This window comes from Xenopus laevis, chromosome 4L (assembly GCF_017654675.1).
Source record: "Xenopus laevis strain J_2021 chromosome 4L, Xenopus_laevis_v10.1, whole genome shotgun sequence".
Taxonomy (NCBI): Eukaryota; Metazoa; Chordata; class Amphibia; order Anura; family Pipidae; genus Xenopus; species Xenopus laevis.
The window spans coordinates 138,178,712-138,196,450 of record NC_054377.1 but is presented as its reverse complement, the minus strand read 5'-3'; the positions used below and the strand labels follow the sequence as shown (position 1 = coordinate 138,196,450).

Here is a 17,739-nt window from a genome sequence, read left to right as displayed (position 1 = left end):
TATTTTTTTGCCTTTACATGCCCTTTAAAGGGGTGGTTCACCTTTAAGTTCACTTTTAGTATGTTGTAGAATGGCTGATTCTAAGCAACTTTTCAGTTGGTCTTCATTATTTATTTTGTATAGTTGTTTAATTATTGCCTTCTTCTTCTAATACTTTCTAGCTTTGTATTAGTCCTCTTTCTATTCAGGCCTTCCCCTATTTATATTCCAGTCTCTTATTCAAATCAATGCATGGTTGCTAGGGTCATTTGGACCCTTGCAACCAGATGGCTGAAATTGCAAACTGGAGAGCTGCTGAATAAAAAGCTAAATAACCACAAATAATAAAAAATTAAAACCAATTGCAAATTGTCTCACTCTCTACATCATACTAAAAGTTAATTTAAAGGTGAACAACCCATTTAAAAGGAATCTACCACTGGCTGAAATAAAAGGCTGTACAATGTACTTAAAAATTCATGTTTTTCCATTAATTTCAGGAGTTTCTGAGGTCACTATTCAGCTAGATCTGGAGGCTGAATTTCACTTCACCCACCTGATCATGACCTTCAAGGTAATTATATCGGTTTGTTATATCTACTATATCTTTCCCCCTAATGTCCCTCTCTTAAATATTTTCCTCTTTTGCTCTAGACCTTCAGGCCGGCGGCCATGCTGGTGGAACGCTCTGCAGACTTTGGGCGCACCTGGCAAATTTACCGTTACTTTGCACATGACTGTACCTCCTCTTTCCCAAACGTGTCCCGCAACACCCTGAGGAAGGTGGACGACGTTATCTGCGAATCCCGTTACTCAGACATTGAGCCCTCCACGGAAGGAGAGGTGAGAAGGAATATGAACTGTCAACAGTGGATCTAGTAACTTTGCCGTGAACTCGTGGCCCTGACTGAACCTGTTAACAGGGGATAAATATAAAGCTGGCTTGGCATAGGGGAAGAGGAAAAGATCATTAGGCAGGAATCAGAAATGAATTTTGGAAATTGATTTTTTTTTTAAAAAAAATTCATTTTGTTGTGAAAAAAAACAACTTTGTGATCATGAAATATATTACAGTACTAGAGTACATTCTCAGCGCATTGAATTGCATCTATATAGTTATCTCTTGGTTATAAATGGTACCCCATAATCTGCTTCTTCCGATCTTGTATCATACAAAGCTACAGATAAACCCAGTAATCCCCAACCAGAGGCTTGTGAGCAACCCCTTCGATGTTGCTCCCAGTGGCCCCAAAGCAGGAGCTTATTTTTGAATTCCAGGCTTGGAGGCAAGTTTTGGTTGTATAAAATCCAGATGTACTGCCAAACAGAGCCTCCTGTATTATGACAGTCCACATAGGGACTATTAAATAGCCAATAACAGCCCTTTATTGGCAACCTAGGAACTTATTTCAGGCTTGAGTTGCTCCCCAACACTTTTTACATTTGAATGTGGCTCACGGGTAATAAAGGTTGGGAACCCCTGATCTAACAGATTTTGGGGTGTTAGCATCTGCCCTTTTCTCTCTGCGGAGGCCTTCCACATGTGCCTGTGGCGCCCACCGTTTGATATGATTTCTTATCCGGAGTGGCCAGCTCTGACCCTGTTGGATGTCATGCACTTTGATGGTAACCATATGACACTATAACAGTTTGCAGACACAGTTTGCTGTTTGTACAAAATGAGCTGCACTGCCCCCTTCCATGGGTCAGGCTTCTGCATGTGAGACCATGTGTCTGTGGTTCAAAAGACGTGTGTGAGGCATGTCGGAAGTATTGGGTGCCAAGACCTCTTTGTATGAAGGTTACGTTTATGGTTTTCCTAAACCTCAAATGGCAGATCGTCTTACAAAGATGCCCCAGCCTAAAATGTTAATGGAAGGGAAGCTATTTGTACACAAGCCGGGGTAATTCAGCTGCACTGCGTGTCCCCAGTCTGATTCTGGTCGAACATTATCAAGCAATATGGCTTCAATTAGACAGGAAGAAAACAAATATGGTGTCAAATGCTTTCCAGCTTAGAGATGTCCTCTGATTTCAATGTTCTTCTATTTACTTGTGTTCTAGGTCATTTACAGAGTTTTGGATCCAGCCATCCCGATCCGAGACCCATATGGTCCAAATATTCAAAGTAAGTCAACAAAACAAGGCCCAAGATGTTGTAATCTTTGCAAAATTCGTGTAAAAAAAAAAAAAGTCATTGAAAGCTTACAAAGTCCCTATTCGATGGTTTCCCCTCAGCTGATCATTTCTCTAAAGGGAAAATATGATTTTTGATAAACCCAAATCTTTACATGTTCACGTGCCAGATGGATGATGTGCTTTTGTGGTGTCTTTATGGAATGATCTGATCACTGTACGACCTCTGGAGTAACATACAGTCCATTTGCCCATGAAACGATTGGATATTCTGAAAATGGACCCATTTTATTACAGTAAAAACAGCATTTTACATTTTTTAGGGGCCCAGAGAAATGTGGTGCAAAATCCTGAAAAATGTAAAATCAGGAAAATGTATTACGCATTATATATTTATGGACCACAAAAAAATTATGTAAAATGCAAGAAAATTACAAATAACCCTGTATATTTATTTAGAATCTTACATTTGAAGCTCCAAATCATGGCCCATAAAAAACATGGCAGCCTCACCAGACCAGTAGATCTTGACCCGTGTGCCCATTTTAAATGCCAACATGAAAAAGAGTCAGAATAGTCATTCCAGGTTCAGTTAGCTAACAATAGTTAGGAGACTCGGCAAAAGTCCAAAGGGGTCATTTATTAAGTGCGGGGTGCGAAGTGCAAAAAATGGGAGCAGTCCTCTATGTTTTTACATTTTGCACACTGCCCCACACCTTGGAATACTGTAGCGGGTCTCTGCTTTCCTAGGCGCAGACACCTGTGCCCTCCCCATGAATATAGAGCTGCCTGTATTTGGGAGTGCTGTATTCATAAGGGGTGGGTGGGGGGAGGCACATAGGCATCTCCACTTCCAGCCACCTACCCTTTTCCTAATTTTCATGTCACTCAGATGCACACATTTGGGAGTGCTGGCAGCCTGTAGTGATGGGTGAAACTGTCTCGCTTTGCCAGAAAATTCACCAAACTTTTTTTTTCAGTGCACAATACATTGAAGGCATTTTTTTGAAGTGAAACCTGGCCCTCTAACTACTTGCCTATCTGTGGCAGCCAGTAAAGACGGGCTAACTTGCACCTGTCACCACTCCATTCTGTATCGAGCTCCAGAACACCAGGTGCAGAACACAGCCAAGCCGCTGGCACAAGACTTTTTTTGAATGAGCACTATGGGGCACGCTTTTGCGTCCCTCGTGTCCTGGGTCTCCATAATTGTCCCCACTCTAGTGTTTTAGTGCAGTTGATAATCCTAGTAACTAGTGATGTGCGGGTCAGGAAAAACTCAACCCACACCAGACCCTAACCCACAAAACCATACCCTGTACACAACCCTAACCCGCAAATTTCTGCCATTGCAACACCTGCACCCGACTTGTAGGATAGGATGCAGACAATAGGAGCCTGTTCTGGCTCTGTACACCAGTTCTGTGTTCGCCTCTGGTTCCAAGACAGGGAATCCTCGGAAGCAGAGCAAGAGTGTACTTTCCTAGTCTGGCCCATAACCAACCATAACCCCAATGATTTGCCAAATCTCCACCCGAACCTGCCCAACTGGTGTTGGTGTTCAATCCGTGGGTCACTGTAGGTTTTGAGTCAACTCGACATCACTAGTACTACTACTATGCTTAACCATATTTACACTAGTGACCTTCTCAGGAATCTATGGTATATTTCACACTCACGATTAACGCTAGCAGCCAGCCGGACTATGCCATGTTCATTCATCTGTGCGGGGGTTATGTACTTGTTGTACTATGTACTAATTGCTCTGTCCATGTAAATTTAGGGACCTCTTTGGATAAAATAAAATGGACTAGAAATCTTCGAAACAGGGTGTAATATAGAATTTATCTATACATACAGTATATATAAATTTATATATAAAACTTCAGCTGTATTTTCATTGTATTGTGATCCAGGGACTGGTCCGATTGCATCTTGGAGTCAGAAAGGAATTGGGGTTTTTTTGCCTTCCTCTGGATCAACTGGCAGTTAGGCAGGTTAAAATAGAGTTAAAAGGTTGAACTTGATGGGCGTGTGTCTTTTTTCAACCTAACTTACTATGTTACACTTATTGTCCAGATGAATTCATACTTTTAGAACCAAGATTGCCTATTAATTGCCATTATTTTTGATGTTCTGTGCCAGCTAATGAGTGCTCAATGCCCCACTCTGAGTGGAGGAGTATAGTAAATTCCGTACATAGCTCTTAATTTGTTTTGGAAGGAAGACATGACTTTAGCTATTGAGTAAAATTCAGATTCCTTTGCCAGTGTACAAATACACACACATCTGCTTTCCCAACCAAAAGTGTAGGTGTTACACACTCTCTGTATCTAGATACCATTCTAGTGCTGGCTCCTGATGGAGCTCTGGCTCCTCTCTAAATGAAGCAGGAGTTATTTGCAAGCTGTGTGACAGCTCCATAAAGATACGGGAGGCCTGATTTAGCTCTGTGTTTCCACTCACAGCATCTCTGTATTGCCATACATGGCAGCCTTCCTATTTAATGGACGATACACGGTGTTGTGCTTGGCCCAACTCCAGGCGAATCCCCAGCTCTGTGTGTGTGTAGTGTAAAACACTTGGCAATGGCTGTGTGCGGAAATAGAGGTTGGAGGTGTCAATAAATGCAGAACCTTGAATTTAATCGAAAGGGAAGTCACTCTTGTTTCTTTGGGATTTTATATCTAGTGACCTAACTATAGAGGAAGAAGATCCCACAGCCACAGGAGGGCCAGGAGAACAGGGGTGCTTCTTCTACAGTTATGTGAAACACCCCCCTCCCCAGGCATTAACTGGCGGGCAGTGGGTGGGCATGAGGCAGAAGTGGGCGGAGCAGACAGGTGGGCGGGTTGGGAAGTGCAGTGCACCAGGCCCTCCAGAGATTTTTTGTAGGGGAGGCCGGCACACTGTAGTTACGCTGCTGCTGAGAAGGGCACATTTACTAAAGGGCTTGAGGGTAGGAGGTGGGAGAACATTAAAGGGATTGTTCCCCCTTAAATTAACTTTTAGTATGATGTGGAGAGTGAAATTCTAAAGCAATTAGCAATTGGTTCTCTTTATTTGGGGTTTTTTGAGTTTGTAGCTTTTTATTCAGCAGCTCTCCAGTTTGTAATTTCAGCAATCTGGTTGCTAGGGTTCAAAGAACCCTACCAACCATGCATTGATTTAAATAAGAGACTGGACTATGATTAGGAGAGGCCTGAACAGAAAGATGAGCAATAAAAAGGAACAATAACCCTAAATGTGTAGCGTTACAGAGCTTTTGTTTTTAGATGGGGTCAGTGACCCCCCCCCATTTGAAAGCTGGGAAGAGTCAGAAAAAAAGGCAAATAATTCAAAAACTATAAAAAATGAAGGCCAGTTGCAAAGTTTCTCAGAATAAGCCACTCCATAACATACTAAAAGTTAACCTAAAGGCAAACCACTTCTTTAATGATTGAGCCCAGGACAAGGTTTGCCAACTAGCAGGTCGTTTTTACTAAACTAGTATAAATTATAAGACCATCTGATGGGTCACTCTGGGTTACTCGTTCTGGGCAAACTTTTCTCATTACATAATTCTGGTTTTATGCTTGGAATGTGGCAGGCACCAACATGCCAGGGGCATTGCCTATAACTATTGCCTTTTACTGTGTACTAAGAATTCTACAGCCTCCTCCTACATGGAGCATCTGTGCCTGGTGCCCCCTACTCAGATTTATCTGTGATCATTTATATGCCAACAGTACTGCTACCAACCAAAAGGCGCAAAAGCCAAGAGCAAATTACTTTTTTATAGCTTTGTTATAAGGCACAGGAATTTTATGGTCCTTCTTACTCCCTGCTCATGACCAGCAACTCTATGCCATCATACAAAGATAGAGATATTCATTTTATACTGGCTTTACTTGTCCTTTAACTTGTGTTGCCTTTCTGTTTGTTTTTGATGTTTTTGGCACTTTTTTTAGCACCAGATAATATATTTTGAACCCTAAAAAGTGCAACTAGGGGATGATTAGCATGGCTTCCAATGCAGTACTGGTATTTGCAAATGAATTTGTATTTTGTGAAATGGTATTTACAGTATAAGTCTGTATACATTCCAAGACTGTCTGTGTCTCGGATACATTAAATAAGGATGTCAGGGGGGTTGATGGGAGGAAGATTATCATTACATTACCTCCCTTCCTCCTACACTGACTCTAATCTTTCAAGGAGACAGGTGGATGTATCAAGTAATTTATCATATTGATAACTACAGATTTAAAACTTTTATTGCTGTAAATGCTGTAAAACAGCTAATTCTAAGCAATATTTCCATTTTTTCTTTCTTATAGTTTTTGAAATATATGACTTCTTCTAAATCTTTCCAGCTTTCAAATGGGGGTCACTGACCCCATCTAAAAAAACAAATGCTCTGTATGGCTACAAATTTATTATTATTGCTACTTGTTTGTTTGCTCATTTTTCTGTTCAAGAGCTGAAGAGCCTTTGGTTAAAAAACACTGCAAGACAGTCAACGTGATATCCCAACTGTCTGTTTTAAAGGGGACCCGTCATCAAAAAAAAGAATTCAAAATCCTATTTTATCACGTTAGTCAAGCAAAATGAACTTTAATTAAACTATATACATTTTTTGAATCTTGTTTCCTTCGGTCTGCGAATTCATAATTATAGCAAGCAGGCAGCGGCCATGTTGTGGACACTGTTATTAAGGCAAGTCTTGTATCATCTCAGAATCTTGTTTGTGCACCAGAATGGGGGACCTGATGTCCATCCCCATGCCCTGGCTACACAATTTAACAGTGAAGAGAACGGGGGAATGTGGGGAGACAGTGACATCTAGGAAGTAATGAATGGACAGTGAAAGTAATTGCCTGCCCCTCCTCTATGACTAAGGCATAGATGAGGGGCATGCACAATTTGATTGACAGCTGAAACTTTAAAATGAGTTTACAACAGCTATGAATGCTTTAATAAAAAAAAGAATTTGGGTTTCATGTTTCATTTGAAATGGACTTTTATTAAACAGCTTTTTATGTCTGGGTGACAGGTCCCCTTTAAAGAGACAGTATAACCCCTTGAGCAACATGAGTGCAATGAATAGGTTTGTGCTGAACATACTTTTTGCCTACCGTTTTAATCATTAAAAATCTATGTTTTAGACATTTCTTGAACCAAACAGAGATTAGATCACCAGAGATAAAATAATTGACTTTTGCTAACAAAGCTGTCGCAACAAAGGGTGAAGGGAGGGGTTGAATACTGGTAAACTAAATACAAACATGGAGTAGTTTCAATCACCCTGTTTAGTGCAAGAAATAACAAAAACTATAGATTTTCCATGATTAAAACAAGGGACAGAAAGTATGTTCAGAACATGCCTTATTAATAGCATGTTGAACAAGGGAATATACTGCTCTTATACTAGACAAGTGTTTCATAGAACCTGTGTAATATTGAACTATTTTTGATTAGGATGACTATATCATTTGAAACATTAGGAATACTAAACCCAAAATGTTACTATAGTTATTGGCCTGTAGATCCAAGTATTATGCATCGTACCAGGGAAGAAGAACGCAAGAAACTTATAGATCCCACAGGAGAGGCGAAGTAAAAGAACAGCAGACTTTATTAGGCAAAATAGACAAATCCTTACGCGTTTCATGCACTTAGACACTTAATCGTAGGCTCATGATTAAGTGCCTAAGTGAGAAGGTGCCGAGAACTTTTGCTGGTACTCTACTCCTGTTAATCCCTCTGCAGCTGAATAAACAAGGGCTTATATGTGACTAGCACTTCAGGCATTTCCTTTCACCTTCTCAATCTTTATGTCCTTGTAGACCTCTTGAAGATCACCAACCTCCGAATCAACTTTACCAAGCTGCACACATTGGGTGACAACCTCCTGGATTCCCGCGTGGAGATCAAAGAGAAGTATTACTATGCCCTCTATGAGCTGGTGGTGCGAGGGAACTGCTTCTGCTACGGCCATGCTTCCGAATGTGCGCCCATCGAAGGATTGTCCAGAGATTTCGAGGGCATGGTACAGACCTTGCAGCATATTTGTCTTTATGTTCCCTCAATATGTCCCGTGCATCACATATAAATCTATTATGTCTTTATAACTGATATTCTTTATATCTCCTGACCCATAGGTGCATGGAAGATGCGTGTGCAAACACAACACCAAGGGGCTCAATTGTGAGCAATGTGATAGTTTCTTTAATGACCTTCCCTGGAGACCAGCAGAAGGACGCAGCACCAATGCCTGTAAAAGTAAGTTGAAGCTTCAGGAGTCAAAATTCAGATTTCCCATAGAAGATATTGTCCAAGAGCTCTGCTGTAAATATCCGAAATACCAAATGATTGAGTTGTTTTACATATATAATGTCATATAAAGAAGTCTGCAGTTTTGAGGGCTTTTCAAATCCCTTTAAGTCCTTTGCTTCTCCAAATGAATAGCCCTGTAGTCCAACTTGTGGTCCAACGGTGTCTGTGTAACGACAACAGAACTCACCTTTATTATACAGGGTAATGGTGATTTATATGTAGGGATGCACCGAATCCAGGATTCGGTACGGTATTCGGCCAAGATTCTGCCTTTTTCAGCAGGATTCGGCCGAATCCTTGTACCTGGCCGAACCGAATCCAAATCCTAATTTGCATATGCAAATTGTGGGGACGGTGAGATTTCACATGACTTTTTGTTACAAAACAAGGAAGTAAACCAATTTTTTCCCACTTTTTCCTTCCCCGCCACTAATTTGCATATGCAAATTAGGATTCGGATTCTGTTCGGGATTCGGCTGAATCTTCCAAGATGGATTCGGGGATTCGGCCGAATCCAAAATAGTGGATTCAGTGCATCCCTATTTATATGTGACCATGGACATACTCTCCAAAGAGCCTATTTTCTGAGGTTGAAGGCCCAGGGTAAATTCCCTACTCATGGGGAGCATCCATCACCCTGTCCTTTGTTTGTCTACATGAATCCTCCTCTATGTTTTTCAGAGTGCAACTGCAACAATCACTCTCGCAAGTGTCACTTTGACATGGCTGTGTACCTGTCTACCGGGAATGTCAGTGGTGGGGTGTGTGACGACTGTGTGCACAACACCATGGGCCGTAACTGTGAATTCTGCAAGCCATTCTTCTACAAGGATCCAAGCAAGGACATTCGGGACAGTGCAGTATGCAAAGGTTAGAGCAAGAATAGCGTATGTACCACAAGGCTGTATTATTGCTACAGTATGTCGAATAAACTGTGCTGAGTCTGTACCTCTTACTTATCTTTATGTCTGACAGGTACACATCCAGATGTAAAGAGTGATCCTATTCTAAACAGGATGATCCTACACTAAATATACACTCAGGAATGTAGTTAGCAAGTGTCCGTAGGATATTTAGATCAAGATCAGAACTATAATGTATTTTAAGTGCAGAAACGCTGTGGCTCAGAAGGTTTAGGGGCCCAATGGGATGGGAGAATATTTGGTTTTATTGATAGATTGCACTTAAACTTGCAAAATATATATATCTTTCATAGGGGCCTTCCAAATACTTGTTGGTACGAAACCTTTTGATAGCTCTGGCCCCAGTAACAGTTTAACAGTTTATATATATAAATGTCCATGACTGTATAATTATAAACAATGGTGATGATTAGGGTTGGTTCACCTTTAAGTTAACTTTTAGTTTGTATAGAGTGATAAGTTCTAATCAACCTTTCAATTGGCCTTCATTATTTTATTTTTTTTATAGTTTTTTAATTACTTACTTAGTGACCCAACTAAAAACAAATGCTCTGTAAGGCTACCAATGTATTGTTATTGGTACTCTGTATTACTCATCTTTTTATTCAGGACTCCTCCTATTCATATTTCAACTTTTATTCAAATCAGTGCATGGTTGCTAGGGTAATTTGGACCCTAGCAACCAGATCGCTATAATTGCAAACTGGAGAGCTGCTGAATAAAAAGCTATCTAACTTCAAAAAACACAATTAATAAAAAAATTAAGGTGACCAACCGTTTTAATATATGTTAGCCATATTTGTGAAAATGGAAGCATATTAAAAGTTTTTTGGATGAAGTGTGTGTTTTATACAAAAGATGTAACATTTAATTTTTTCCATAAAGACTGTGACTGTGACCCAGACGGGTCATTGGACGGGGGGCTGTGTGACGCCCAAGATAGCCCAGCTTTGGGTCTCATTGCTGGACAGTGTCGATGCAAAGACTATGCTGAAGGCCCAAGATGTGATCGATGCAAGACCGGATTCTTTGGCCTGAGTGCAAATAACTTTCAAGGCTGCCAAAGTAAGTTTTCCAGAACAATACAATTGTATAGCGCCAAGGGCATGAGTCACTCGTTCACAAAAACAATCTGAGTCTCAATTTGCCATTATTCCGTTGTGTTGGGTTCTCTCTTGGGGAGACACGATTACATAACACTTGTTATCTTCTAACTACTCAAGTGTTTTCATAAGGGTCTTCTATATATATATACACAAGAGCCATGAATATCCTGTAAATTATATCCTTATAAACGGTGCTTAGTGATGTCATCAGTTATAATCGTAGCTTAGTGATGTCATTTCTGTCACACGACTCACTGAAACTTGTGTATTATAATAAAGAAAGTAGCCCCTGTTGCAAAATATGAGGATATTAGAAGTCACCTCGGAGTTCCATGACCTGTATAAAAACACTCAGTCTTCAGCCTTGTGTTTTTCTATGGTCACAGTGAACAGACCAACCAGGTTGAAAGCAACAGCAGTCAAGGGGGATTGCTTCAAAACAATGAACTTATTTATTGAACAATGGCAGTGGCTTTATCTCACAGCAGACAGGCAATAAAAACTCTCAGTGCATATAAGGAAATCCTTCACACTTAGTACACTTAGTAGTAGTAAACTCAGATAAGTCCCTCTTAGGGTGGTACAGCCTATCTTGGTGAATCTTCCCCAGTACTAGAGATCCCACAGGGTAACTTGCTCCTTGGCACTTTCCCTGCTCCTAAGCTCACCCACTCGTGTCAAGGGTACTAACCCCAACTACTCTCCTTGTTGGAGGGAATAACTGCTCACTAGTGATGAGCAAAGTTTTCCGCCAATTTTTCGCCAAGGTTTGCCACGAAAATGATGCCCATAGACTCCAACGGCTGAAAAAATTTGTTGCACGTCAAAAAAAATTGTCACCCATCGACTTCAATGTATTTGGAGGAATTTGTGCCGTTTAGCAAATTTTCGGCGAATTGAAACGGGTCAGATTCACCCATCACTACTGCTCACAAAATACACTGCCTACAACTTTCACTCCTATAGTGACTATAACATAAACTCCTATAACTAAATAGAACTGTCCATAACTTTGGCCTGACACAAGCTCAGACCCATGCCTGTACCCACCTCCCCCCAAGATGGTATCCAGGAAAAGAGCTTTAAGCACATGTGTGCTCTCCATTTTAAACTTTTGAACACTGCTACCTACTGGGCAAGCAATGAACCAGATCAGATTACTGATAACATTCAGGAATTGGTCTGTAACTCTTTGTTAATACACTCACTGGTGCTATGGTGATCAGGTGACCTTAACCTCTTTGCATGAAAAATACACAGAACTGGATTTTACAGCACTCTTATACACTAGGTAGCACTACCTTTTGCCAAAAATACCTTTCCCTTTGGAACTTAGTAGCTGCTCCCAAATGGCAGGTACAAGAACAAGGCCTGTACTCACAGAGGGGCCCCACACAAGTAACCTTGCCAATATCCTCCCTTGGGTGGTTCACTCACCGGGGTGCTCTCAGAGAAAGTCACACTGGAGATTACAGGCAGCTCTGCAGCAGAGTCTATGTCAACAGTGGCACAGTTCAACTCCTGAGTCTCTAGCAGCTTGGCAGGGAGTTCTTTTGGCTCTCTTTGTACATCAGGGGCCGCAGATCTCTCCTCCAGATCTGCACAGCACTAAACATCAATCTGTCTGCACTCCTGGATAGTCTCACACACATTGCTTTTGGCTTAGTAAAGTGCAGGTTGGGAAAACCTCGACCCGGACATGACTCTAACCCACCCCAGACCAATATGCACATGCAACTTCTTCCTGCAACTGCATCACATGATTGTACAAGAAGCCATGCACACAGGCTATCGTATTGTCCGCTTTGCCTTTTAGTAAATTGCCAATGTCCCTGCGAATTGTCATTTGGCAAATTTTTGCTAGAAAAGCCCACTTCAACCTTTAGTAAATTTGCTCCATTGAAAAAGCGGAATTCCAGAGGAATTTAGGGATGGAATTCCAGAGGTAAGAAGCAGCAAGATAGAAAGGTTTGAGGCAAGAGGTGGCAGTGGATGTGGAAGGTGTGAAAATTAAGTTGCTCTGAGAGGAGCGGAGAAGATGGCCAGTGAGAAAAGTGAAGAAATGTATTGAGGAATGAAGGGCTTTCAATTGTAGCAGAAGGGTTTTATATGCTATGCTTTGCTTAACAGGCAGCAATGATAGGGATTTTAGTTGGGGTTGGACAGGTTCCCTCTTGAGAGAGAACAGGAGGATCCTGGTAGCGGAGTTTTATATCCTTCTTACAGTGGCGGAACTCCCGGGGGAGCAGGGGGTGCAAGCGGGCCAGGGCACCCCCTCAGGGCCCCCCGGCAGCCCGCGCGCAACTGAAAATGCGGGCGGAACGGAGGGGGGCAGGGCCCAGCTGTGCGTCACGCACTAGTGCCCGCCCCCCTCTAGTTACACTACTGCCTTCTTATATGACGAGCCCCTATTTATAGTGCACAATTGTTGTAATGGGGAATATCCCTTTCCACAGAGCCAAAGATGGGCATGTTTGCAGACCCCTCTAAATCTTATTGCCATTTTTGTGATATTGCATTTGGATGAGACCTGCCATTGACTAGGATAAATAAGGGAAACCTGTGTGGATAGAACTGAGAACTGATTCTCTATATTGCTCTTCATACTGTTACTCTTGAAGGCCTCGGACATAAATAATAGAAAATTATTGCAGAAAAGGTGTAACACTCCATCTTGGTTGGGAAATGTATTGTATTGTCTATGAATTGCTCAGTCCTTAGCAGTGGTTGTGTATTTGCATTATACACGCATCTCAGATACATTGATGTGTGACAGTTAAGTTAAAGCGCACCTATCACAGCCAAAATCAAATACATATTAACAATCTGACCAGTACAAGCTAAACACGTTTAATCAAACTACATATATCGTTTTTTGAAAAAACTGCAGGTTTTAAAAAAATCCCTTACTTTATCAAATGGGTTCTTTCACTGAGGGAGGCCATACTGTGACTATAAGAGAGACTCTAATATGCAAATTTCAGGAGCACGCTCAGATTGTAACACTGCTTTGAGTATTCTACCCAGAATGCCTTGTTTAAGTAAACTCCTCCACTAGAAGTATCAGGAGATTTCCCTATCTTGTCCCCTGCTGGTGATGTTATTATGCAAATGAAGGGCACACAGTAACTTCCAGCAGGTGGCAGCACTACTGAACAGCAGCTAACACACAGGTTTGGCTGATTTGAAAATAGCTTAGAAGGGTTGATAAGCAAGCAAGGAATTTCAACTGAGCATGTGCGAGATTTCAGAGCTACAGTTGGCTGGGAAGATATAGGTAGGAGGAGCCAGTGAAATCCAAGATGGCTGCCTCAGCTAGAACTGCAGGGGAGATAGGGGAGATCTTGCAGAAGGAATAGTGAGCTGATCATTTACATTATACAAACAATTCTAACTGTTTTAAAAATCGGATTTCTTGAACTTTCACATAGTGTATTTACTTAGTAAATGATTTTGGTCATGATTGGTGCCCTTTAAGTGTAGGTTCTGCCATGGTGTCAATATTCAGTTGGTAAGGCTGTTCATTGAACATCCATAACCACATGGGTACACTGGCTGGAATACTGGGTTTTATGGATAGATAAAGCACTTCTTGAACCAGAATATGCCTTGTAGAACTTTCTCTCCTCATAATATTCTTCTTATATTTTGTTCAGGAGAAGGCAAAACACTTTCATACCCATAAGAAATTCCACTGACAACATTTGTTGATTCAGCCTCTCGCTTCTGTTGTTATGGATATTGGTATCACCGTAGGAATTCAAAATGTGCAACCAAAATATTCCATGTGGAATGTGTCCTTTTTATGCCATGCATTTTTGGGGGGATTAATACATACTTGCCTGCAGTCACATATTTACTTATTTCCTGATACATGAATCTTGGCGACATTTACTCATTCCTACTTTTCTTCACCCCATGTCTGGACTGTCTCTGATAATCTGTTCTTCTTTGTTTTTCTCCTGTATGCCAGGAATTAGCAAGATGCAAATATAAACAAAGTCTTCTACTGACCAGATTGCGACAAAGTGGACACTACTTTATAGGAAAAGTCCAACTTAAACCGTGTTATGTTTTGGGTAGCCGAGGATGAGGAGATTATAACAGTGCTTTATTAGCAGAGACTCATGCAGCCATTACACAACAGTATCTTTCTCTTTTAAGCTGTATGAGTATGCACTGTATAAGTCTGGGCACAGTGACATCTACAGGCCATTTGCATGAACACCACATATTCCCCCTATAGTAGGAAAGCATTTGGACCACTATAATAAACAGCAACATTAAACAGTATGCATCTTAAAGCAATAATATACATTATTCACATCACATAGTCCTGATTCCATGCAGGTAGTTTTCTGATTCTCTCAGTATGCCTTATAGGTTCACTTTCTTTAGGCCTATTGCAGTTGACATCAAATGGAGCTTCTACAAAGTCATATCTAATAGGAGCAAGACGACTTGCATTCCATATGCATCCATCAGACAGTTCATATGTGTATGGTCCTTGCTGGCGTCTCAATTCAAGTGGTGTAGTAAATTTAGATTGTCCTTGTTTCAGTATTCCTGGTTTCTTAATTCTGACTAAAGATCCAGGCTGAAAGTGTACTTCTCTTGCACCACGTTTTCTGTCAGTATAAGCCTTGCATTTGGCTTATTGATGTTTTACAATGTCAGCAGTAGATGATTTTGTAGGCACAGTATGTTGTGGAAGTTTGATGTCTGCAATATGTAACTTAGTGCGTATCTGTCTGCCATGTAATAATTCAGCAGGAGATGATTGGGTTGTTGCATGGCACGTTGCTCTGTAGTTATGTAGGAACTCTGTTGTAAATACTTTCCAAGATTTCCCAGTAAGATTTGCTGTCTGTAGTGCTTCTTTCAGACTTCTGTTGAATCGCTCGATTTCTCCATTTGCTTGTGGGTAATACACTGAAGATTTCCTATGCACAATATTCCTCTCTCTCAGAAAGGATTCAAACTCATATGAGACAAACTGTGGTCCGTTGTCTGATATTAACTCCTTTGGATTACCTTCTCTGCTGAAGACTGTAGACAGAAATGTTATTACTGTAGCTGATGTTATATGAGAAACAAATGCAATTTCTGTCCATTTTCTCTAATAGTCTATCAAGGTTATAGCAAATCTACAGTCTATAGGAGCATCTGCAAAAGGACCCACAATATCAATAGCAAGTTTTTCCCATGCTGAATCAGGAAATGGTACTGGTTTTACATCGGGTCTCAACTTAACTTGGTGTACAAAGTTCTTTGCACAACCCAGTGAAGTGTTGCTTTGTGGTGAAATTTTAGACACTGCCTGTGTGACAGGCACTGGTGCTGTAGTAATGAGACTGTCAACTAATTGTAGGTTTAATGCAGCAAAATCCCTTCCAAGTATAGCAATACCTTTAGAGTAGGGCAATCGCCTCACAGACTGTGGACAATTTTGTTTCTAAAGACTATGAACAAACCTAATATACTTCAGTATTTCTCTGAGGGGGTAATTTATGAAGACTTGGGGCAAAAGTGCAGTGGCATTAAGGGGAGCATGATTGAGCCCCTTATTTGTCTGCTCCCATCTGCTAACCAGGTAACTAATGACCAATAAGATGACCAGGATATCATTTTGACTCATTTTTTGGTTTCAATCAAATACTAAATTCTTCATAAAGGATTTGGGCAAATACCAAACCAAATTCAATAGGGATTGTTATTATTTTCCCGTAGGGTGCCAGTGTGACCCAAGAGGTACAATCTCGGGCGGTGCCCAGTGTGACCCTATCAGCGGTGACTGTTTCTGCAAACGCTTTGTGACCGGGAGAACATGCAACCAGTGTCTGGTAAGGCTTGCACCCTAAATCCAGTACAGGTATCTGTTATCCGGAAACCTGTTAATCAAAAAGCTCTGAATTATGGAAAGCTGTCTCTCATAGGGGCAAATTCACTAAGATGCGAAGCGCCGAACGCTAGCGTTAATTCGCTAGCGTTTGGCATTTTCGCTACTGCACAAATTCACTAACGAACGCTGGCATAGTTTCGCTAGTGTTACTTCGCAACCTTACGCCAGGCGAAGTTTCGCTAGCGACGAAACTACGCAAATTCACTAACTTGCGCAGTGTACTGAACGCTACCTTTTACGCTAGACTTCCTTCGCCACCTCAGACCTGGCGAAGCGCAATAGAGTAGATAGGGATTGTTTAAAAAATAGTCAATTTTTTTTCTAAGTCCCAAAAAAACGCTGGCGTGTTTTCTACATGATGGCTGATAGGCTGAAAAAGATCAAAAATTTTTTGGGGCTCCCCTTCCTTCCCCCTACATTTCCTGACTCATGGCAACTTACCTAGACAGTGGGCACATGTGTAGGGCAAAATAAAATATGTTATTGCAGATTTGAAGGTTTTCTAGGCATTTGTAGTGCAGATACGTGTTCCTCCATTGAAATTTGAATTTCGCGCCGTATGCAAATTAGCCTTCGCTAGCGTAACTTCGCTTTATATAGCGAATCAACGCTAGCGCAACTTCGCAATCTTACGCTACCCCTGTGCGCAACTTCGGATTTTAGTGAATTTGCGGAGCCCTGGCAAAACTACGCCTGGCGAAGTGCGGCGAAGTTGCGCCTGGCGCAACTTCGCATCTTAGTGAATTTGCCCCATAGACTCCATATGATATAATTAAAACGTTTTAGAGGCACAAAAATCCTATTGGGTTTACTTATGGGGTTATTTAAATTCCGGTCAGGCTTTTTGGGGCAAAACTCGATTTTATTTTTTTTTACCTCGAATTTTTCGAGATTTATTAAAGTCCGATGCTTCAAAAAGCCTGAATCCGAAAATCTACCATCTCAGACCTGCAGAGGTTGTGTATAAGTCAATGGCAGAGGCCCTTATCCTATTTTGACGTTTCTGTGGTCTGCGCTGGAATGAGCCCCAAAATCTGACCTTTTTACTGTTTTCAGGCAAAAATCCAAAAAATTCGGAATTTCTGGAAAAATCTCAAAAAAAATCGTACGATTCAGATTTTTGCCCGATTTTATCGGGTTTTTACACAAACCGATTAAGTCAAGCTTTTTTAATAATAAATAAAGTCTAATCAGGGATTTTAGTTTGGCCATACTTTTTTCTTTAAATAATCAAAATAATCAAAAAAAATTGGATTTAAGTAAATAACCATCCCCATGTTTAAATTAATTTTAAGCAGACTTAATTATGGAGATCCAAATTAAGGAAAGATCCCTTAATGATAATAATAGTAGCATGATTATAGGGTGAATATCT

At 40.9% G+C, this 17,739-nt stretch overlaps 1 protein-coding gene across 2 annotated transcripts in view; it reads left to right on the top strand.

Annotated features, from left to right (window-relative positions):
• Positions 1 to 17,739, top strand: part of lamb2.L (laminin subunit beta 2 L homeolog) — an 88,334-nt gene that overhangs the window by 34,558 nt on the left and 36,037 nt on the right. For both annotated transcript variants that reach the window (NM_001094695.1, XM_041589374.1), the window contains 8 exon segments: positions 480 to 553; positions 634 to 822; positions 2,044 to 2,107; positions 7,944 to 8,146; positions 8,259 to 8,379; positions 9,115 to 9,303; positions 10,242 to 10,421; positions 16,193 to 16,305. In NM_001094695.1, coding sequence (NP_001088164.1) covers positions 480 to 553; positions 634 to 822; positions 2,044 to 2,107; positions 7,944 to 8,146; positions 8,259 to 8,379; positions 9,115 to 9,303; positions 10,242 to 10,421; positions 16,193 to 16,305 — 1,133 coding nt within the window.